The sequence below is a fragment of the Dipodomys ordii genome, unplaced genomic scaffold (assembly GCF_000151885.1).
Source record: "Dipodomys ordii isolate 6190 unplaced genomic scaffold, Dord_2.0 Scaffold17, whole genome shotgun sequence".
Taxonomy (NCBI): domain Eukaryota; kingdom Metazoa; phylum Chordata; class Mammalia; order Rodentia; family Heteromyidae; genus Dipodomys; species Dipodomys ordii.
This window is the reverse complement of record NW_012267233.1, coordinates 19,167,445-19,192,523: the sequence shown is the minus strand read 5'-3', so window position 1 is coordinate 19,192,523 and position 25,079 is coordinate 19,167,445. Positions and strand designations below refer to the sequence as shown.

General features: G+C 35.9%; 1 protein-coding gene across 1 annotated transcript in view; it reads right to left on the bottom strand.

Annotated features, from left to right (window-relative positions):
- Positions 1-2,383: 2,383 nt before the first annotated feature.
- Positions 2,384-25,079, bottom strand: part of Nbn (nibrin) — a 57,503-nt gene continuing 34,807 nt past the window's right edge. The window contains exons 7-13 of the mRNA XM_013012404.1: positions 23,207-23,333; positions 20,598-20,867; positions 18,856-19,282; positions 17,213-17,368; positions 14,564-14,677; positions 4,374-4,423; positions 2,384-2,556 (exon numbers count right to left, since the gene is read on the bottom strand). Coding sequence (XP_012867858.1) covers positions 2,526-2,556; positions 4,374-4,423; positions 14,564-14,677; positions 17,213-17,368; positions 18,856-19,282; positions 20,598-20,867; positions 23,207-23,333 — 1,175 coding nt within the window. The 3' untranslated portion in view covers positions 2,384-2,525. The remainder of the gene's footprint in view (positions 2,557-4,373; positions 4,424-14,563; positions 14,678-17,212; positions 17,369-18,855; positions 19,283-20,597; positions 20,868-23,206; positions 23,334-25,079) is intronic.

Here is a 25,079-nt window from a genome sequence, read left to right as displayed (position 1 = left end):
GAGTGAATGAAATGGAAAACAGAGTATCAGGTATGGAAGACAAAATGCAGCAGCTGGGAAAAAGTCACAAATATGGAAAAAATTAACTATGCCAAATGGAAGTCCAAGAATAGCAGACAGTGCCAAGAAATTTAACTTTCATATCATTGGGGTGGATGGTGAGGAATACCAGAACAGAGGGATGTAACACTCATTCAGTAAGATTATCACTGAAAATTTCCCCAATCTCTTTTTGTTGTTGTTAATCTTGCAAGAGTTCTGTCAACTTTGATTTTTTTCAAAAAAAAAAACAGCTTTTTGTTTCATTAACTTTATAATTTTTTAAATCTCTATCTGCCCTTATTTTGATTATCTCACTCATCTAGTAACTTTAGCTTCAATTGTTTCTTGCTTTTCAAACAATTTTACTTGCATCATAGGATTGTTTACTTGAGCTACTTCAACTATTGGTGCTGGGAAAACTGGGCAGCCACATGCAGAAAACTAAAAGTGGATCCCAGCTTGTCACTATGCACTAACATCAACTCAAAATGGATTAAAGACCGCAACATCAAACCTGAAACTCTGAAACTACTGTAGGACAGAGTAGGAGAGACACTTGGAACTTAGGCACAGGCAGAAATTTCCTGAATGAGCCCCAGGGTCAAAACAAATTGGAGAGACTCAACAAATGGGACTACCTTAAATTAAAAAGTTTCTGCACAGCTAAAGACATACCTACCAAACTAGAAAGAGCCAACTAAGTGTGAAAAAATATTTACCAGCAATATATTAGGCAAGAGCCAAGAGCCTAATATCCATTATATACAGGGAACTCAAGAAATTAATCCCTCCCTAATCTAACCAATCATTAAATAGGCCAGGGAGCTAAAGAGAGACTTGCCAGAAGAGATAAAAATGTCAAATAAACACATGAGGAAATGTTCATCATCCCTCGGTGTAAAGGAAATGCAAATAAAAACAACCCTGAGATACCACGGTACTCCTGTCAGAATGACCCACATCATAAATTCAGCCAAAAACAAATGCTGGATGTGGAGAAAGAGGAACCCTATTGCACTGCTGGTGGGAATGTACACTAACATAACCACTTTGGAAAGCAGTCTGGAGGTTCCTCAGAAAGCTAAATATAGACCTCCCTTATGACCCAGTCATATCACTCCTAGGCATCAATCCTGAGCAACAGGAACCAGGATACAAGGACACATGCACCTCACATGCACCCTCATGCTCATTGCTGCACTGTTCACAATAGCCAAAACAACCCAGATGCCCCACTACAGATGAATGGATCCAAAAATTGTAATATCTATATACAATGGAATATTATGCAGCCATTAGAAATGACAAAATGATGGCATTCGCAGGGAAATGGATGGAACTAGAAAAAAATCACTTTGGATGAGGTAAGCCTAGAGCAGAGAGACAAATGTGAACTCCAAAATGCAAGGTGTTATGACAAAGTAAACAGGACTCGAGGAACAAAGGATCTCCACTCAATTTGTCGTATCATTTCTAAATGATTCCATGTTCTTGACCACATATATGGTATATATATGTGGACATCTGACGGAAGCTAGGAGGAAGATACAGAATCAGAGAGAAATGGGAAATATACAACAGAGTGGCCCCTCAGCTGTACTGGTCATTGATGAAAACGAACTAAGCATTTCAAGGGCAGCGATGGAAGGGAGGGAATGAGGGAAAGAGGACACAGCTTACAATAAACAAAAGGAAAGAAACGTACATATCACCCAATGTGGAAGAAATAGTATTGTCAAAGCTCATAGAATTCACAAACATTATAGACCATGATAATGACAATATTTCTTGTGAAGTTTAAAATGTGTCTGTGACTTTAACTATCACTATCTCATAATACAGTGAAATTTATGTATACTTAATCTCAAAAATTTATTAAAAAAACTAATACATGATTGACATGGTAACCACTGAAGCTATTTCATTTAGGTGGTATCAGTTGGGAAGGATACACTATAAAGAAAAAGTTCAAATAAATATTATGTTGATATGCCTATAACATACCAATCTATTCTCTCTCTCTCTCTCTCTATATATATATAGCAAAATGTTATATGTTTTGATATCATACATGGAAGAAATTACTAACATTCATACTGATATTCATAATAATTTAAATGTGCACATAGAAATATGAGTTATTTTCCTTGGTGTACCAAATAGCAAGAGTGGTTGAAGAGAGACTTTAGTCTTTACCCTTAACTACCTTAGGGATTTTGGACTGTGAGTATTATTATTTAATATAAAGGAAATATGTTTTAAAATAGAAAAATTATCATGAGGTGAGGTGACAGCTCCTAAAAGCAAAACAAACAATATTCATTACCACACACAGAAGAAATGGAGTTGTATGCATTTTATGTAACAAACTTAAGACAAAATACTTTGCAACTTAAACCTTTTTGTATAGGCTATTCATTTATCTGTTAGTTTGAAGTAACTTCTAGAAACATGTTTTCATAATTTCCATTTGAAGTTCTCAGTTATCTTCTCCTTTTGACATTAGGATTATATCTGCAGAGAAATAAGTGACATTAAATGACATTTAAATAAAGGATCCTGTATTTTTAACTTTTAATGTTCCAAAGCCTGTCAAACTAGTCATACTTTGGCAAGCAGGATGAGAATGTCAATGCTGTGCTCAGAAAATAATTATTTTTATTTTCTTTTTACTTTGATGAATATTTGGTAAAAATAAATATACCATATTTGCATACAAGAGCACAATGAACCTAAAACATAATTATTCCTTACAAAACCTCTTACAGCAATTAAACAAATACAGCTGGGCTAGATGTCATCTTGACTATAACAAACCAGCATTGTCACTATTTTCAGTACAATGTCATTTTTAAAATTAGAGAATCATGAACTTAACTGCAAAACAGATTCAGAAATAATAGTACTTTTTGAAAAATGTTGTTCTCCTCACCGGTATCTACTTCTAAAATGGCATTTTATTAGCAGTTAGAAAGTAAATATAAGGTTTGGTGAGTCTTAAGGAGACTAAAATTGTGTTCAATAATAATCATAATCACTCATTTAGCTCCTCAAAAACCTGCTTTGAAACCATATAGTTTTTGTTTTTATTCATGTGTCAATTATAACAAATAATTAAAAATTCACTCATATTTCTACTAAAGAAACCTCACAAATTTATAAGCCAGAACCAGGTAAGTGAATGCACTCATGGTGAACTTCCTTCTACCTGACTCTATACACATTTTTTTATTTATTTTTTGGTCGGTTGTAGAGCTTGAACTTAATGAGCCTGAGTGCTGTCCATCAGCTCTTTTGCTCAAGGCTAGCACTCTGCCATTTTAAACCACATCTCCACTTCCAGTTTTTGAATGGTTAGTTAGATATGATAATCTCATGGGGACTTTTCTGTCTGGGCTGGCTTTAAACCTCAATCCTCAGATCTCACTTTCCTGAGTAGGTAGGATTATAGTGAGCCACTGGTGCCTAGCCTTTTATTTTTATTTTTTATTGTTATTGTAAAGGTGATATACAAAGGGGTTAGTTACGTAAGTCAAGTAAAGAGCACACTTCTTGGGCTGGACATGTGGCTTAGTGGGAGAATGCTTGCCTACCATGCATGAAGCCCTGGGTTCAATTCCTCAGTACCACATAAACAAAAAAAGCCAGAAGTGGTGCTGTGGCTCAAGGGGTAGAGCACTAGCCTTGAGCAAAAGAAGCTCAGGGACAGTGCTCAGACCTTGAATTCAAGCCCCAGGACTGGTAAAAAAAAAAAAAAAAAAGAGTACATTTCTTTTTGGACAATTTCACCTTTCTCTACCTTTCTTTTTTACTCCTGTCCCCACCCACAAGTTGTGTAGTTCATTTTTCAACATAGTATCTAATTGCTGCATTTGTTTACCCTTTGTTAATCCATTCAAATTTAAAGTATTTTATGGTAAAACTCAATCTCAAGCTCTAAAGGAAACCCAATTAATTAACAGGTGTTAAGGTAATAGAAAGAAATATACGTTGAACACAAAACATTCTTTAGATGAAAGGACTAGTGTATACTATATGGATAGGAAGCAATTATTTAATCTGCACATACAATAATTCATTTTGTATGAGATTAAAAGTACAAGAGGGGCTGGAAATGTTGCTTAGCAGTACAGTGCTTCCCTAGCATGCATGAAACCCTGGGTACGATTCCTCAGTACAACATAAACAGAAAAAGCTTGAAGTGGCGCTGTGGCTCAAGTGGTAGAACACTAGTATTAGACACAGAGAACTCAAGGACAGTGCCCACAGGCCCTGAGTTCAAGCTCCAGCACCAGAAAAAAAAAAAAGAGAAACCTGAAATCAAGCCTTACCTAAAGAGGTCATCAGCAAGAGACTCTTCCTTTGCATGTTGTTTTTGTACCTGTAAAGATGAACAAATTCACATGTTTTCTCAATAGCTTGAGAAATAGATAATGAATACTGTAAAGCTGTACAGTAATCTTGAGATCTCCATGTCAAGTTATTACCAAGCCTGTAAGATTTTGCCTCTACAATTTCCCATTTAACAGATCTTTTCTGTTTTTACTTCCTGTTAAGATTACTGCAAAAAGTGCTCTGAACAAAAAGCCTTCTCCAGTGAACACACTGATAGCTTGTAAGGATTTAAAACATTCCTTTTGATAGAATTCTTTCATTAAATAAAACAAAACATTGCTCTGGGGTCAGCTAGACCATTGATGATGTAATAGGGGACTTAAAGGAAGACATAATCATTGTGGTGACTAACTCTATACTTTCCCAAATCACATCTCACTTCTTCTTCAAAGATCATGAGTACTATATTTTGTTAATCACAAAACAAAATACAAAAAAATCAAAATCCTGCTTCTAATATTTCATGATTCTGCTTTTTCATGATTCAAACTCTGCCAGGAACTTACCTCCTCTTTCCCTTTGCTTTATCTATCCACTTTCAAGATGCATTCATTTAGTAATTACCTACTGCATACTATGTCATGAAACATCTCTGGACTTTTTTAAGAACAAAGGTTACAGGCCACCTTCGTTGAAATCTTCTGCTATGAAGAACTACCCAAAACTAAAATTTTAGCTACAGAATTTCTAGGATACTAATCAACTTCTACCTTCTGTTGCAACTGTTTATGTAGGTATCCTCTTCTCAGTAAAACATACACCTCAGTTTCATAATTTCATAAATGATAAGTGCTAAGAGGATAAGGAGCAATTTTGATTGCATCTAAATTTCATCTCACAAACTTCAACTTGTAATTAGGTATATGATATGTGCATATGTATATTAGGTATATAACATATGCATAAATAGAAATATCACACCAAGTGTCATTAATATTTAAAATTTTAGTAAAATGTATGTAATTCCTTCATATTTTAATTTTATTGTTATTAAAGGTGCTGTACAGAAAGATTACCATCTCACAATTCAGATAATATAATACGTACATTTCTTTTAGACAATGGGACACTTTTCTTCACTTGCCCCTACTTCCCTCTCCTGTCCCTGGCCATAAATTGCATAGTTCATTTTCCATATAGTGCATAATGAACAGAATGATTGCATTCACTCTCCTCCCTCCCTTTCTACATATCCCCTAAGAAGCAGAAAAAGAAAAACTATACATACACATCACCACCACAACAATAACCACAAGAAAAATGCATTTATTCAACAATTGTTTCCTAGAATTTGTTCTGATCAACAGTACTGTACATGTTCAATATAGTTCCACCTTTGGGTTCCTCCCCTACTGGTATCCTACTTTGGTCTGTTTGTATATGAATGCCTACAGTCATGTATAAGTTATAATGTCCAAATATATTTTACATCTACCTTCCACATACAAGAGACTATTTGTGTCATTTGTCTCTTGGAGTTTATCTCAGTTAACATGATTTATTCTACATCCATCCATTTCCCTATGAATGACTAATGGATGAGTAAAATTCCATTGTGTATGTATACTGCATTTTTTGGATTCACTCATCTATCATAGGGCATCTGGGCCATTTCCAAATTTTGTCTATTGTGACAGTACAGCAATGAACATGCATGTGTTAAGTGTAATATTCTGGGTAGATGCCCAAGAATAGTATGGATGGGTCATAGGAAAGTTCTGTCTAGTTTTTAGAGGAAACTCTAAACTAGGGTTCCTTCTCCCACATCTTTGCCAGCATTTGTTGCTATTTGAATTCTTGATGAGATGTAACTGGAGATAGATAGAATCTAAAAGTTGTACTTCCTTTATGTCCAGGACTGTTGAGCATTTCCTTATGTATTCATTTGCTATTGTAACAACTTCTTTGGAAAAGTCTGTCTTAACTAACTCCATTGCTCATTTGTTGGTTGGTTTGTTAGTTTTAGAGGAAATTTTTTGAGTTCCCTGTATATTTTTGATAGTATGCCTTTGTCAGATGTATTGCAGTGTGTTGGCTGTCTTTCTAGTTTCATAACTATGTCCTTTGCTGTGATGAAATTTTAATATAAGCCTTCCTATTTTTCAAGTCTCTCTCTTATTTGCTGTGCCCCTAGGAATCTTTTCAAAAACTTCCTGCCTATGCCTATAAGTTCTAATATTTCTCTTATTCCATCTTACAATAGTTTGTTGAGGTCTTTGATCCATTTTAGAACATGGTGACAAACAGGGATCCACCTTTAGTTTTCTATATATGGATGTCCAATTTTCTCAACATCATTTATCAAGAGGCTGTATCTTTGTTCTACCATACATTTTTGGCTCACCTGTCAAATATCAGATAACACTGAGTACACGGCATTATTTTTTGAGTCTTCTAGTCTGTTCCATAGATCTTCAGACCTATTTTTGTTATTACATCTCAGAGCTTGAGGTCTTGGGTTGCTTTTTTTTCTCTCTTAAAATTGCTTTGGCTATTCAAGGTTTTGCTTTCCCTAAGAAATTTTGGATTTTCTGTCAGAGAAGTCATTCAGATTTTGATGGGGATTATGTTCAATCTGTAAGTCACATTTAGCAGTATGGCCATTTTCACAACATTAATTCTATATATCTATGAAAATGGGATCTTTCCAGTTTCTGATTTTGTCTTTGATTTCTTTCTCCAGATTTTTGTAGTTTTCATTGGAGAGATCTTTTCCTTTTTTGGTTAAGTTTATTCCTAAATATTCTATTTTTTTTAAAGCAACTGCAAATGGAAATATTTTTCTGACATCCCTCCCTTGCTTGTACACTGTTGGTGTAGTTATTTTTGTGTCCTGTAGTTAATTTTGTATCCTGCTACTTTGCCAAAACTGTTGATCAGCTTTAGATCTTAGGTCCTTCAGATACAGGATTATATCATCTGCAAATAGGGATAATTTGACTTCTTCCTCTTCTATATGAATCCCCTTTAGGTCTTTCTCTTGCCTTGGTGTTCTGATAGGAGTTCCAGAATTATATTGAAATGGGGTGTTCCTGATCTTACAGGGAATAATTCTAGTTTTTGGCTATTAAGTATGATGTGAGCTGTTGGTCTATCATATAGCCTTTATGTGGAAGAGTGTGTCTTCTGTTTTTAGCCTTTTGGAGCTTTTACTATGAATGGATGCTGGAGTTTGTTGGCAGGGGAAAAACCCTTACTTGATCATACTGGTGGTTGAATTCCATTGGCAAGTATTTTATTAAAGGGCTTCATGTCTATGTTCATCAGAGACTGGCCGATAGTCTCCTTTTTTGTTGGGTCCTTATCTGGTTTTGGGATAGGTGTAACACTGGCTTCATAAAATGTTTGGTATGAACCTTCCATTTCTATTTCGTAAAAAATTTTAGTATTCGTTTATCTCAAAAGGTCTTATAGAATTCAGCTGTGAATTGAGGGACCTGGACTTTTTCTTGTTGAAAGACACTTTTTTGTCGGTCGTGGGGCCTGAACTCTAGGCCTGGGTGCTGTCCCTCAGCTCTTCAGCTCCAGGCTAGCACTCTAGTATTTGAGCCACAGAGCCACTTCCAGCTTTTTTCTGCTTATGTGGTGCTGAGGAATCAAACCCAGGGCCTCATGCACACAAAGCAAGCACTCTACCACTGAGCCACCGTCCCAGCCCCTGGAAGACTCTTTTATTACTTATTTGATCTCATTGCTTGTGATTTATATTTTCTTGGTTCAGCTTAGACAGCTTGTATGTCTCTAAGAACTTATCCATATTTGCTAGATTTTCATTTTACTTGAGAATAAATTTTAAAAAGTAGTCCCTCATAGCCCAGCACCAGCGGCTCATACCTTTAATCTTAGTTACTCAGGAGGCTGAGATCTGAAGATCACGGTTCAATGCTGGCCCAGACAGGAAAGTCTGTGAGACTCTTATCTCCAATTAACCACCAGAAAATCAGAAATGGCACTGTGGCTCAAGTGGTAGAATGTGAGTCTTGAGCTTAAGAGCTGAGGGACAGCGTCCAGGCCCAGAGTTCAAGCCCTACAACCAACAACAACATAAGTAGTCCCTTATATTCTTCTGGATTTCTTAGATATTTCTTGTGATGTTACCTTTGTCATCCTCCAATATTGTCGATTTGAGTCTCTTCTTTTTTTCCATCCATTTAGCTGGGAGTCTGTCAATTTTATTTTTTTTCAAGGGAACAAGTTTTTTTCTTTTATTGATTCTATGCATTTTTTTTTTTGTTCTCTAAGTCATTGATTTCTGCCCTAATCTTTATTATCCAGCTGGTACTTTAAGGTTTTGTTTGTTCCTGCTTTTCTAGTAGCTTTAGTTCCATCGTGAACTGTTTCTGTTTTCTTTATGGCACACTAAAAGCTATGAACTTTCATCTCAACAGTGCTTTTGCTATATCTCAGAGGTTCTTGGTATACGTTTCTGATTTTTTCCTTTATTTCTTCAGTGACCTACCTGCTATTCAATAGTGTGTTCAGTCTCCAGGTGTTTGCATGTTTTCTGTAATATCTTTTTTAATGATATCTAGTTTAATTCAATTGTGGTAAGACAGGATACAGGGAATTATCTCAATCCTTTTGTATTTCTTCAGGCCTGTTGAATGTCCTAGGCTACAATCTATTTTGGAGAAGGTTCCATGGGCTGCTGAAAAGGATGTGTTTTGGGTGGTTGTTGGGTGAAATACTCTGCATATGTGTATTGCATATGTGTATTTAAACGATTTGGGTTATGGTGTTCTTTAATTCAAAGGCCTCTTTGCTGATCCTTTGTTTGGCTGACTTGTCCTTTGGTGAATGTAGGGTGTCTCCTACTTTTATTGTGTTGGAGATCTATCAGTTTTTAAAGTCTAAGAGTGTTTTATATATCTGGTTGTTTGATGCATATATATATATATATATATATATGTATATATATATATATATATATGTCAAGCACTTTCCTTAATATTTTACTGTTAACAATTTATATTTTTATACTTCCAAATACTCTTTGTTTTCCTTAAAAAACCTTCTTTAATCTTCATTTTAACTTCATCACTACCCTTACACTATCATCCCAAATTTAACCATAAGGATAAAGAAACTTAAGGAATGCATAGAAAATTAAAAAAACAATCTAATGGAATGCCTGGGATTTAACTAAGTCTACCTTGAGAAGAATACAACCTTCGCTTCTAAGTCTAAGTGACCTATAGGGATTCAATCTTTTTTTTAATTGTCAAGGTGAGAGGTTACAGAGGGGTTACAGTTACATAAGTAAGGTAATAAGTATATTTCTTCTCAAACTTGTTATCCCTTCCCTCATTTTTCTACTTTTCCTACCATCCCCCTAAGGGATTCAATCTTATACACAGATTATCTTATTCAATCTTATACACAGTTATCAAAGAATTACTGTCATCACTCTTCTGATATTCCCCAACCCAGATGCCCCTAGGTACATGAATGGATCCAGAAAATGGTGATATATATATAACAATGGAATTCTATGCTTCCATCAGAAAGAATGACATGGCCCTGTTCATTAGGAAATGGAAAGACTTGGAAAAAAATCATATTAGGTGAAGCAAACCAGATGCAAAGAAACATACATCCCGTGATTTCCCTTATTTGCAATAATTAGTATACATCTAGGATACTCTTATCTGATGAGTAGAACAGCTCAAAGCTATGTACATATGATCATATAAGATGATGCTAAGCAAAATGAACTCCAAAACATAGACACAGAGGTTATTCTTTGTTGTTGTTACTTTTAGTGTACTATGTGAATTTTTGTTTCTTTTGTATATTCTTCCCCCTATGGTATATCCCCTGTTGTCATTGTATTTGATTCTGGTACTCTAGTATTGCATTTATGTTTACTTGAATTAAGGAAGGGAAGGGGAACAAGAGAATGGTGAGATAAAGGTCAAGGGGGGAATAGATTCAACAGCGATATACACAAGACAATATGTTAGAAACGATCTGTACAACTTGGGAGGGGTATGGGGGGGGAGAAAGTAGGAGAAAAAAGAGGGAAAGAGTAACAAGTTTGACAAAATAATGTACTTATTATCTTACTTATGTAACTATACATCACTCTGTACATCACCTTGACAAAAAAAGAAAAGAAAAAATTCAAAGATGACAAAAAAAAGATCTGAGTCATCTTATAGACTTTCAAAATTCAAATCAGTTCAGTCAAAAATTTGAGCTATACAAGGAAAATACCCTAAATTCAAGCTAACTTCAGGCATTGAACCACTGATTATGAAAATTAAGCAGAATTAGAGAAAGAAGGACTAAAAGGAAGGAATGACAAGGGATGTGAGGAAATAGTAGTAGGGAGCTGGGGAAAGAGATGGTAGAAGGGTTCCACAGCAGAAAAAAGGATGCCTTGCACAATAAAGCTACTCTAGGGGCTGGGAAGGTGGCTCAGTGGTAGAGTGCTTGCCTTACATGCATGAGGCCCTGGGTTCCATTCCTCAGCACCACATAAGCAAAAAGAAAAAAAGCCGGATGTGGCACTGTGGCTCGGTAGAGCGCTAGCCTTGAGCTGAAGAGCTAAGAGACAGCGCCCAGGCCAAGAGTTCAGGCCCCATGACCGGACTCCCAAAAAAACAACAACAAAAAAAATCTACTCTAGCTAAAAGAAGAGAATTGGTGGTTTAAATGTACACAGGTGGACCCATTGCAACAATGAGATGTACAAGTTATGTTGAAAATGAACTTTACAACTTTGGTGCGGAGGGGGGGGGGGCGGGGAGGATTGGGGTGGGGAGGAAGGAGGGAGGATGGGAAGGGGAAACAAAGGAGGAGGCTACAATGCTTGATAAGAAATGTACTCATTATCTTGCCCATGTAATTGTAACCCCTCTGTACAGTATTTTCACAATAAAAAAGAAACGTAAAATAAGTAAATAAATAAATAACTGTACAACACAGTGAATACCTCTAATTCCTAATAAATGCAGAAAAAACTAAGCAGTTACATCATCATTCTCCCAACTCCTTCCAAACCCTAAAACCAAATTACCAAGATGCAAAAGCAATAATTAATTAAGGAAAAGAGTTTAACCCAACCCAGATTTGATAAGTGTGGTTGTGTATAGACCAAGAAGATTCTGATGCGACTGGTTCCTAAAACTGTCCTAACATATGAAAAAGGTCCACAAAACTAGCCCTACCTGAAAGTTCTTACTAATGTCCAAATTTGCAGAGAAAAAAGTATCCTTAACAAGGAATGCAACTGTTGGCAGAATACTGGAAAAGAACTAATGGTACAGGAGGTAAAAAGGTGAGACTGACACTGACTAAAGACAAAAAAGTTCCAGGGATCCCTGACAAATTTCTAGGACAGGATGCATGCCTGATATAAGAGATTTAATTCTAATCCATAAAGTGAGGTTCAAGGAAGCACAAACAATGTCCATACTCTTTACAGAAGGCAGAAAACAAGTAGTATATACGCAGAAATATACAACTTAAAGCAAAAATCTCACAATGTTTTTTATATTTTCCCTAGTCTTAAAGTGAATCTCAGAAAATAAAATAAGGTGGAAGGAATAAATATTTATGCAAGCTCAGCATAGTCTTCAGTTTAATTTTCTTCTATCAATCTTCCTCAATTTGCAGTTCAGATTCTCACCTTCCTAAAAAGGTGAATCTTAAGTTATCCTAAAGAGATGTCTAAAACATCGTCACTTAATGTTTAAACAAGCAATTTCTAGGCTTTAGGCTTTAACTTTGTCATTGTTATGTGTACTACTGTAATTCTTCAGAATGAATACTGTATTTATAAAATAATAAAGACAATTTTTTGTTTTTTGTTGGTGTCTGTGTGTATGTGTGCATGCATGCTGTTCTAAGTGATGTGAAAGAAAAGTAGATAAAATGCTAGTAGCGACCCAAAACAGAAAGATTACTGTATACGGAGGAATAAAAGAAATGTTTTGTACTTACTGAAGGAAAAAAAATTACATTTATTTTCTGAGACTTGTAAGAGGTTCATTTTCAATAAGCTTGATTAAAATATCAAACCTTTTTTTTTTTTGGTTATGGGGCCTGAACTCTGGGCCTGGGCACTGTCCCTCAGCTCTTCAGCTCAAGGCTAGTGCTCTACCACTTGAGCCACGGCGCCACTTGCGGCCTTTTTCTTTTTGCTTATATGGTGTTGAGGGGACTGGAAAGGTGGCTCAGTGGTAGAGGGTTTGCCTTGCATGCATGAGGCCCTGGGTTCGATTCCTCAGCACTACATAAGCAAAAAGAAAAAAGCTGGAAGTGGCACTGTGGCTCAAGTGGAAGAGCGCTAGCCTTGAGCTGAAGAGCTGAGGGACAGCGCCCAGACCCAGAGTTCAGCCCCATGACCGGACCCCGCACCCCCCCACCAAAAAAAAACCAGGCTATATGGTGCTGAGGAATCGAACCCAGGGCCTCAGGCATGCAAGGCAAGCGCTCTACCACTGAGCCACCTTCCCAGCCCCTCAAACCTATTTTTATGTGTTTCCAGAAACTGGTATACACAATACGTTTAGATAGGTTAAAACATTTTCTTTGTGTTTTGTAGTCCCTTCACATTCTTTTCTGAAGGAAAGGATTTAAAAATCTCACTTGAAGCATATTATAACAAGCTAGCTATAACTAATTATTTTCAACACATAAAAACTGCCTGAATGACTTAACAGGTTTTAACTTAAAAGTGAAGGAGAAGATATAGCTCAGTGTAGATGCTGATAGGGGAAAATGGTCTCTATTGGTTAAAAAATAAGTAAGACTAGATAAACATACCTTTTCTGGAGGAAATAAGCCTGAATATAGGACTCAAGAAGATCCTACAAATTACATTTTAAAGTAAATAACTAGAGCTGTGTCCTGGTGGCTCATGCCTGTAATCCTAACTTTTCAGGAGGCTGAGATTTTAGGACTGTAGTTTGAAGCTAGACCAGGCAGGGAAAGGCATGAGGCTATTACCTCCAATTAACTATCCAAAACTAACAAACAAACAAACAGAAAATCCAGAAGTGGAACTGTGGTTCAAATTATAGAAAACTAGCCTTGTGTAAGAAATTCTGGAACCATATCCAGACCCTGAGATCAAGCACCAGTGTACACACACACACACACACACACACACACACACACGCCTTGTGTAAGAAATTCTGGAACCAAAAAAAACAGAATAGTAAAAAACACATCAACAAATAATGTGGTGGTTTGTTTCATTAGGCAAAAAATATTGGTAGGGAATAAGATTTAGAAAAAAATAAAACATAACTATTATTAATGAAACATACAAAATGTTGAATTAAAAACTCAGTGGATGATCCAATACAAGCTAGAGTTGAAGACAGAAGTACTGAACCAAATTATCTGAAGAAATACCAAAAACACTGCCCAGAGGAATACATAGAAGTCATTTAACAAATGTCAAATTGAAATTCCAGAAAGAAATAATAGAGAAAACAGGGAAAGCATAACTGTTGAAAAAAAATGAGAAGTTTTTAGAACTACTGAAACACAATTCCTGATTGTACCACTGTTATACTGTGCAATATTCTCCATAAAACTATGGCTATCCTTTTCATTACTATCTTTTAGTCTCCTTTAAATGTCTTTGAGACTTATTTCTGTCCTTAACTTAGGATGCATACTTAATTTATCTTTTAAATCACACTTTGTATGTGGTGCATGTGTGTATGCACATGTCACTTCTGGGGTTTAAACTCATAGTTTGGGTGCTGTTCTGGAGCTGCTTTTGCTCAAAGCTAGCACTCTACCACTTGAACCACTGCTTCTTTTCTGGCTTTTTGGTAGTTAATTCAAGATAAGGGTCTCACCAACTTTCCTACTGGTGCTGACTTTGAACTGTGATCCTTAGATCTCAGCTTCTTAAGTAGCCAGGATTACAGGCATGAAACACTGGAGCCCAGCTTTAAATACCACCTTTTTTTGTAGCTAACAAAAATCTAGAATTTCATAACAAAATGTTATGGAAAGGTTAATCTTAATAGTCTATATTTACTACCTTTCCTAAGTGAATGACTCCAAACCAAATTAATTTTGGTTTTGAGAAGCACATAATGATATAACAATGTAACAAAGTGCAATACAAAGAAGTCTGAGGACCTAGACTCCTACTAACCTCCATTTCCTGCTTCAGCCAGTCTTCTAATTCTGCATTCTTTCGAGCATGATGAGGTATTAGATCAGATCCTCCAATGATGCGTGGAAGTTTTCCTGCTCCAGGATATATGACCTGTTAAGTAGTAAAAGTTGGGAGGATTACATATATTAACAAAGATGAATAATCTTTTAAGAAAATTTAAAAGCAGGGCTGGGAAGTTGGCTCAGTGATAGAGCGCTTGCCTTGCATGCCTGAGGCCCTGGGTTTGATTCCTCAGCACCACATAAGCGGAAAAAAAAAGAAAAAACACAGAAGTGGCACTGGGACTCAAGTGGTAGAGCGCTAGCCTTGAGCTGAAGAGCTAAGAGACAGCGCCCAGGCTCAGAGTTCAGGCCCCACGACTGGACCAAAAAAAAAGAAAATTTAAAAGCAAAAAGTATAAATACTGCTTAACATAGTGTCAAAGATGTTTAAGAACCTATAACTGAATGTGAGAGACCCAATTCTGTGCTAGACCCATCTTGTTTAACCCTTTAGTTTTCTAGCTATTACAATACCGAGATTTAGACATGTTGCTAGGACTCAGAAGCTAAGAACAATTTAAGAGTTTAAAATTGTAGTTTTTATTTTAAAATGGCATTGGCCTTTTGTTACAAGTAAAGCAACTCAGTATATGAACATATATACTGAAATTTAAAATACTCTGATTTAAATGTTTGTACCCTTGGTAGTAATAAATGAAAATTTATGTGTTTTTTTTGTTTTTTTGGGTCCGGTTGTGGTCCCTGAACTCTTGGCCTGGGCGCTGTCCCTCAGCTCTTCAGCTCAAGGCTAGCGCTCTACCTCTTGAGCCACAGCGCCACTTCCGGCATTTTTGTTTTTGCTTACGTGGTGCTGAGGAATCAAACCCAGGGCCTCATGCATGCAAGGCAAGCGCTCTACCACTGAGCCACCTTCCCAGCCCTGAAAATTTATGTTTTTATACATTTTTGTAGTTTATAGATCCTTAACAGAAAATATTGGGGATGGTAATTTACACTTTGACATTGTTTACAAATAAAGGAGTACAACAAAGAGGCAATTTATGAAAGGGTCATATAAAACACTGATAATACTTAAGTTAGAAGGTAAGTAATTAGTTTAATATTTCTAAACAAGATTTTGAAATTTTAATGTGAACTTGAAAGAAAATTTTAAATTATTTTTCATCATTAAGCAATAATTAAAAAACAGAGATCCATGCCATTGATTTACAATGAAACTTAAGTACCCAGACAAATTCTTTGGAGAAAAATCTTTTTAAACATCTTTCTATACACATTATAGATTGAATTTCTTAGAGTTAGAAAATAATTTTGTTTTGTCTAGGATAGCATTATTCAGAGTTTTACTTCTTTCCAACCCATTTTACAGTAACTCTGAGCTCCTATACTTCAATTATTAATAGACCTCTTTTGCTTCCTCTTTGATATATAGTATGTCTGAATTCTTTTTGGCAATACCTGGATTTGAAGTCAGCACCCCACATTTGTTAGGTGGGTGTTCAATTGCTGAGATTCCTTTAGGACTTTTTCCACACTCATTATTTTTGACACAGCATCATGCTTTTTGCCTAGGCTCAGGCCTGTACACAATCCTATTTCTTATACTTCCAGATTTAATTGGAATGAAAAAAGTATACCACTATGCCCATGTATTGGTTGACAAGCAATCAGTGAACTTTTTGCCTGGGCGGGGGGGGGGGGGGGCCTCAAACCAGTCTTCCAGATCTCAGCCTTCTAAATAGCTATGATTACAGGTGAGAGCATTCCCCAGCTAGAACTGTGCTTAAAAAAAATTAGTTACAGTGAAAACATGGGTTATACCGTGGGGGAGGGATGTACAAAGCAACATAGAAATCATCTTATAAATATGTTAGAGACAATTGCATGAAAGGAAAAAAAAAACAAAAAAACATTTGAATACTTATCTTGTGGTTCATTCCCTTAACATTAACTTATCTGACCTTTTCTGCTTGACTCAGACATATACTAGTTATTGCAAATAAGGGGAACCATGGACCTATGTTTCTTCAGGCCTGGCTTACTTCACTTGATGTTGGTGTAATTTGTGGAGGGGAAGGGAAAAAACAAATTGTTTAACTAGGAATACAGGTGAACCCATTGCAACAATGAGATGTACAAGTTTTTATGTCAAAAAACGAACTTTATAGCTTTGGTGGGGGGTGGGGGGAGGATTAGGTGGGGGAAGGGAGGGAGTATGGGAAGGGATGGGAAGAGGAAACAAAGAGGAGGCAACAATGCTTGATAAGAAATGTACTTGTTATCTTGTCCATGTAATTGTAACTCCTCTGTACGGATATTCTCACAATAAAAAATAAATAAAAATCAGTTACATAACTCAGGTACAGAGTGTATTTCTTTTTGGACAAGGTCATCCCTTGCCTTGCTCTCTCAGGTTTTCTCTCCTTCCCATTCTCATCCACAAGCTACAAAGTTCATTTTCATTGTGTCCACTGCAGAATTGTGCTTTTTAAGCAGAAGAAATAACCTAAGTTTTTTTTTCCTTTTTTTCAACAATCTGCTTTTATTACTGCTTAATCCCAAGGGTATTTTTAAAACTATTTCAAACAATGCCCTCCAATGATGCAGTTTAAAAATTACCTACCTTTTTAAACTTCTTGAAATTCTTGAGTTGACCATAATTATTATTTACCCCACACAGATTTCTGGAAGTGGTGTTACTAACCACTAGTGATCTAAATTCAGTCAGTAGTACCTTTCTTGGAAGCATTTCACTACTGTCCTGAAGTTCATCATTGACCTTAAGAAGAGTAAAATGGATAGATGAAGAAGAAAAATGACTTATGATGTAATAATCTACAAGGGAGTTCAAATAACTGAAGAAAATAGCAAGAAGGGTTATTTCTGATATTTGAACTTTTTCTTTGGAATCAAGTCATATCCCTTTTAAATCAAAATTAAGTTACCCATGTGCTCTATAAATTTGAAAACAACATATTTATGTGTACTCAAAGATTAAAAGCCGGGCTGGGAAGGTGGCTCAGTGGTAGAGCGCTTGCCTTGCATGCTCGAGGCTCTGGGTTCGATTCCTCAGCACCACATAAGCAAAAAGGAAAAAGCCGGAAGTGGCACTGTGGCTCAAGTGGTAGAGCGCTAGCCTTGAGCTGAAGAGCTGAGGGACAGCGCCCAGGCCCAGAGTTCAGGCCCCACGACCGGACCCAAAAAAAAAAAAAAAAAAGATTAAAAGCCATGGAGTATTTTACCTTAGTAACTTAGTCTAATAAATACTATCTTAATGAATAATACATATTCTTGTAAATATTCTCTTGATTTGAAATCTCAGCATTGTCTGGTTCTTTTCAATAACGTTTTACACCAATATTGGCTTCAAACTGTAATCCTCAGATTTCATCCTCCTGAATAGTTAGGTTTTAGAGGCATGAGCCATCAGTGCCTGGCCAGAAATGCTTAAATTCTTCATAACAAAGGGCCCTCTCCCTTCCTACTCTGTGCAAAATGGAATCAATTTATTCCCTCCCTCCCTAATTTTGCTAAAGCTTAGAGTGGACCAGACTTTAAACACTTCCAAATCTTCTTCAGACTAGGGTGAAAGAGGGAGTGTGTGCAATCCATAACTAAATTTTGCTCAATAAAAAAGTTAAGTTTGGTCTAGTTTCCTGAAAAAAGCGCCGTAGAAAGGAGGAATTCAGATGGAAAAGACCTTTTCCCTTCTAGTTCCCTACTACTATGGCTAAGTATGTCCTCATTCATTACAAATGTGGCAGCTAGGGAGGTAGAAATTTTAACAAGTGATGATATCACCAATTCCACTTACAGGAGACTGAACTAATATGAAGAGCTTCCTCAGACATAATAAGAAACATAAAGTATCAACATTCATGAATATTAATGAGCAAAATCAAAACAAAATTTTCCTAGAGATGTCATACATACTTGATCCTGAATTTTGATATAGTACTTTGTTTTACTAACGTCTTTCATCTTGCTGTGGCTGTTTAATGTATTACCTACCTGTACTTAGCCAAATGACTTTTATAACAGTACAATCTAATCTGAAAGCCCATCAAAACAAACATGACAATAGGGTTGGGGTTTTTTCTGTGATTTATCTTATATAGTTGAAAAAAATCACTGTAATTTTAACATTTACCTTATGGACCAACAAATCTTCACATACTTTATACTGGGTGTTGATGATAGTTTTTCCTAAATACAAAATAAGGTGCTTTTAAGTTTATAGTACTTCTCATTAAAAATTTCACTTACAGATATGTTACTCCTTTCCGGTATTGTTTCATCATTAGAGTTGTTTGTTTCTATATCCATCTTTGGCTTTTTTCTAATATTCCCATCTTCCTCTGGCTTTTCAACTTTCACATTATTTCCTAACTCTGGCTTTGTGTCCTTGAGTAAATTTTCTAATATCTCATCTTCTATGGCTGAAATATCAATTTTTCTTTTTTCTGAAGAAAGAAATTTACTGGCAGAATTTTTCACATCAGATTTTAAATCTACATCATCTGAAAATAAGTTATCTGATTCTTTGCCCATGGGCTCATCCTGAGATGAATCTTGCGCCTTATTTTTCCACAATGAGGGTGTCGTTGGTTGTGTCTGTTCTAAAAGAGAACAAGACATTTCTATTCTTGCTGACTTGGATGAAGACAATTCTTGATTTTCTTCATCCCTTTCCCTTTGATTAGAAAAATATAAATATAAGAGTAATATTTTAGTGTGACAATATTCACCATTCTTTCCATTTAATTTACAATGCACTCCTGATTTTACTAACAGTATCATTGGACATCAACAAATAAAAATTTGGAAACAATTCACAATTCATATACATTCTACTATTAGGACTAGTAGATCCTATAGTTAAAGCAACATGGTGAAGCTCCATATCCTCTGCTTAAGTAAAGTTAGCTAATAAGTGTGGAGGAGAAAGGAAGAAATATCTAAGTACAAAGGACTTCTTGTCAGAACAAAGCAGCCTATATTATACTGTAGGGAAGTGTGGCCAGGGAATTATTAGCCTAGGAATATAACCTGATAGATTGAGAGCTGGATTTAAAGTAACAAACCAGATTCTAAATCTAGAACATGGCACCAAGTACACACTGCAAATATTATGTGAAAGCATCATCAAAGCATTCAATGCGATACTGTATCACTCACTAAGTACTGAACACTTTCTTCTAGCAAACTATATTAAGGTCCACAGAGCAGACAATGACTTAGATTTCTATTCTCTAGAAGTTTGCTGGATTTATAAAAAAACGGAGCAGTAAAGTCTATTAACACTAATATCAGAGTACTAGAAAGAAAGCCCAATAGAGGTTGTAGTTTGAAGTAGGAATCGGGTAACACAAATAGCAGGGGTGGGGTCTAAATGATAACGAAATAGTTGCCAGTGGCTCATGCCTAAAAGCCTGACTGCTCAGAAGGCTGAGATTTGAGGACTGCGGTTTGAAGCCAGCATGGACAAGAAAGTCCCTGAGACTCTCATTCCCAAGCCTTGGAGCACAAAACCTCAGGGACAGTGCCCAGGCCCTGAGTTTAAGACACAGACACACACACGGACACACACACAGACACTCACACAGACACACACACACACACAGACACACACACACACACAGACACACACACACACACACACACACACACATACACGATCAACAGGGAAGCAGAGGAGAAATAATTAGGTTGCAATAAGGCCAATTCCCTTTATATTGTCAGAGATGTTACCAGGGGCACTAGGAGGAAGGAGATTTTAGAAGTCATCAAACAAAACAATAGCTCAAATATAGCACGGGAGAACAAAGACGAAACTCTGTGCAATACTTTTGTAAAAGGAAATCAGGATGTTTCTGAGACAGAATAGCTCAAAGGGCTACAGCTTTCCACAGAATCTTAAAATAGCAAACAACAGATAAAGGAAAATAATACTCTCCAATATTATTAAAAGTATTTTAATGACGCAGGAGAAATTATTAAAAATATACCTTTTTTTAGAAGATGGTTGAAAGTAGTTTTTGATTGAATTCAGCTGCTGTTGAGAAGCTGAAGCTCTACTTTTATTTACAGGTAGGACTTTAGTTGGTGAAAGCTGACGGTCTGAAAACTTAGTTTTAACTAAAGTATTTGATACTGTATTATTATTACTATTATTTGGGAAGGGCTCCTTTGTAGTAGATGTTTCTTGCGAAAGTGTTCTAAATTTCTGTTCCATTCCAGAAATTTTTACTTCTTTTGACATTTCACTCAAATATATACTGTGGCAGAAAAAAAAGCAAAGTAAATACATTTATATATACTTTTTATCTAGAGACCAAGATTGTTAAGTAGTTACAATGAAAATAACATTGGGTTGTCTTCTGATAATTCAGTGAACACATTTTGGTATGGCAAACAAGCAGTTGGTTCCCTTGTCACTTCAGGGCTTTAGTAGACACGAAATAGCAACCTAGTATCCCATCCCAGCTTAAACTAGGTGATAATTCCATCATTTTTGGTTTTGGTTAAAATTTCACGTTATTTCTATATGAATGCATTATAAGAAAAAATGGAAAATCAGGGCCAGGTATAGTGGTACAAGTCTGAATATCAGCACTTAAGATCGCCAAGTTTAAAGCCAGCTTGGGCTACATAGCAAGTTTCAGGCCAATCTGGGCTCTGTAATGAGACCATGTATCAGAAAATCAAATTAAAAAAAAAGAAAATCAGAATGAGCTCCCTTTATTCTGGTATTACGTACAACAGGGTACCTCTAGACCACTTAATATAATAATACCCAGTCTAAATGGCAATTTGTAATACAGAACTCTAGACTATCAGAAAATATTTTAAATACACAAAACAGTTTTATAATGTTCAGGCCCCACGACCGGACCAAAAACAAACAAACAAAAAACAGTAATGTAACAATCTCTGTTTAAAAATCTAGGCCAGTAACAGTGTCTCAACTTTTAAAAGGCAGAGATTGAGAAGACTGCAATTCAAGACCAGACTGTTGAAGAAGAAATTAGGCATGATGGTACAGCAATGTAATCCCACCTATTCAGGAGGTATAAGAAGAATCATGATCCAGAGTAGTACAGACAAAAATGCTAAAAGGAGAAAAAAGAAGTCTGGGAGTGTGGTTCAAGTGGTAGCATACTTGATGCATTAGTTCAAAATCCTGAATCCAAACCTCAGCATTACCAAAAAAAATAAATCTAAACACCAGGCACTGCACATGCCTATAATCTTAGCACTAAGGACATTAAGGCAGGCAGAAGGATCTCCAGGCTGAGGCTAATCTGGACTACACAGTGAGAACTATGGAAGAAAAGACAGAGAGACACACACAGACAAAGACACACCAAGAGAAGTTAAATATGGTTACAACATAAAATATGTAGGTAACAAATGATTAAAATAAAGTCTAATATAGTGATATAGTTAACTGAATATGAATACTTCCTTATTAAACACTTAAAACAAATAAGTTTTAAACAAAAATAAAAAATAAATAACCCACAGAATACAGAAGAGTTAACTCTTTTCAATTAAGAAACAAAACAACCCAGAATCATTCTTCAAATAACCACTAAAAACCTGTCTTCGTGAATAAATATGAACTAAATAACTAGCTTTATCCTGTTAAGTTTTTCAAAATTCTAAGGCATATTTATATAGAGAAACAGCATATTACTTAAACAAAAGGCATATTTATATAAGACAAACACATTTATAATAGTCCCCCTTATCTGTGGAGGACCATTCTATAAGACTCCCAATGGATGGTTAGGGCCAATGGCATATTGAACACTATATATACATTGTTACTGTTCATAGTTATGATAGCTTAATTTACAAATTAGGCACCTAAGAAATAAGCAACAGTAACTAGTTAATAAACATTTATAACAAAGACTATAGTAAAAAATTATGAAAATGTCTCTTTCAAAATATTAGTTGTACTCATCCTTTTTTAATAAAATGAGATGCAACAATATGTATGTGCTGATAGGCAATGAGATGAACAGTGCAGGCATTATGGTGCAGTGTCAGGTTACTATGTAAAGATCACTTGACACAAGCACTACAACAGACACACAGAACAAAAGGATGATTTTCATCTTAGGCTGGGCATTAAGAGATTTCATCACACTGCTCAGCACAATTTAGAACTTAGAAACTGCTTCTTTCAGGAATTTTTCCCCCTCGATATTATTGTACTACAGTTTACAGGTAACTAAAAGTACATAAATCAAAGCTATAGATAAGTGGATATAACTATTTCCAACTTTATCTCAATAATCACAATTGAAATACTAGAATTCTTTTTAGTTTCCATGCACCTTTGCAAGGTATGAAAAAACTCAAGGCACTAAACTATAGACCACAGGCCAAATCAAGTCCATTTGGTTTTGTAAATAAAGTTTACTTGCCAATTCTTTATAAAAAACTTGCTGATCTCAGTCTTAAGGTTCATTTTTCCTGGATTTTATTCTCCCATGTTTTATCTCCTAAGAGACAACTTTATAAAAGTACCAACTTTACTTCTTGAACAAACTTTTTATCTGTTACTGCAAAAGTGACATGAGTTTGTTAAACAAGAAGCTTTTACCAAGCATCTAGTTGCTCTGATTCTGAGCCATTCATGATCAATGTACCATTCACAGGAGCACTTGGAATTATTTTTTCATTGACTGACAAGTCTTGAGAAAGGCTTGGCCCTGGCGTTGTCTTTAATTCTGTAAATCATACAAACGAAAAGAAAAAAAATCATAACCATGACATACAAGATTGACATTGATTATTAAAAATGAGGTGCTTAATTAGATGATGTAGCACATGGTTGTTTCTAGTCAGTGAAGCTAGGAAATACTTTGAGGAAATTATCCATACTAACAATCTATTAACATCTATTATGCACTTAATCTAAACCACGTGATTTTAAAGTATACCAAATTCTATGAAATATTATCAACCTAAGTGAGTCCAATTTAAATTATGCCTAAAATGATATTTGAACGTCAGACCAAAAAATTGTATTTATTCTCCAAATGGAAAGTATGTGAGAATTTATATCCTATTATCTGGAAGACACGTAATACCATTTTACGCCTTCTATAAAGACATGTCTTTTCTATTTGTTTACTAAAATAGCAACCAGTTCAAAGACCACTAGTACTGGTTGGGAATGCTTGCTTTTGAGACTTCCCTGTTGAATTAAGTGCTCCTTGTTTCTTCTTTCACACTCCCCTGCACATCACCTGACTAATGATTTATTTGTCACTACTTGTGTGGCACGAGTGATTTAACTTCTTTATGCTTTAATTTTGCCATATACAAAGTGACACCAATTAAAACACAATCCTCACAAAGACATTTTGTGGACAAAATAAACTGATATATGTCTAAGTTAGACATTACCTGTGGTGCAGTAATCACTGAGTCAGCGTTGGTAGTTCACATTCATCATTTATTTGCTACCTTTCCTTAGCATCTACAAAATAGGTCTTCCTTTTTTTCTGTATCTCCAGTGCACAGCATTATTTAATAATCAAAAAATACAGATCCAGAGTAAACTCTCAGCTAAAAAAAAAAAACTATAGGGCTGGGAAGGTGGCTCAGTGGTAGAGTGCTTGCCTTGCATGCATGAGGCCCTGGGTTCGATTCCTCAGCACCACATAAAAAGAAAAAGCTGGAAGTGGCGCTGTGGCTCAAGCGGTAGAGCGCTAACCTTGAGCTGAAGAGCTGAGGGTCAGCACCCAGGCCCAGAGTTCAGGCCTCATGACCGGACCCAAAAAAAAACCCCATAAAGCTGACATTTACTAAGTACCTATAACTTAATTTATCATGTTATGGCCTAATAATCTAAAAGGTCCTCAGTAAATGTTTATTTTTGACTCCAAAATCAGGTATTTGCCTTTTGCCACATTCCCATATGACTTACTCAAAGGTTCACATTATTTCCTTAAGTATCTCTAAGACTTCATTGTACTATCACAGAAGTTTGCAGAGGTAACATTATGTAGTCACCGAAAAAAGCATTTATCAACCTAATGACCCAGAATAACTGTTTGTTGACCAAAGACGATGTTCTCCTCAATATAAATACTATAAGCACAAGAATTCAGTCTGATTTGCTCACCTCATTACTCCTAGTTGTGCAGCATGATTACAAGTATTTACTGACTGATCAACAAATACTTATTGAATAACTAAATATTGAATAAATTGATGAATGCATGAATATGAAAAGAACAGTGAAAAGAGGGGCAGGGAAGACGAGAAAGAGACATATATTCACTGTTTACATAAAACTGTCTCATAAAACCAACTTCCATGACTTGGAACCCATATAATTTTTGTTTTGTTTTTTGTTGTTGTTGTTGTTGTTTTTTGGGTCCGGTTGTGGGGCCTGAACTCTGGGCCTGGGCGCTGTCCCTCAGCTCTTCAGCTCAAGGCTAGTGCTCTACCACTTGAGCCACAGC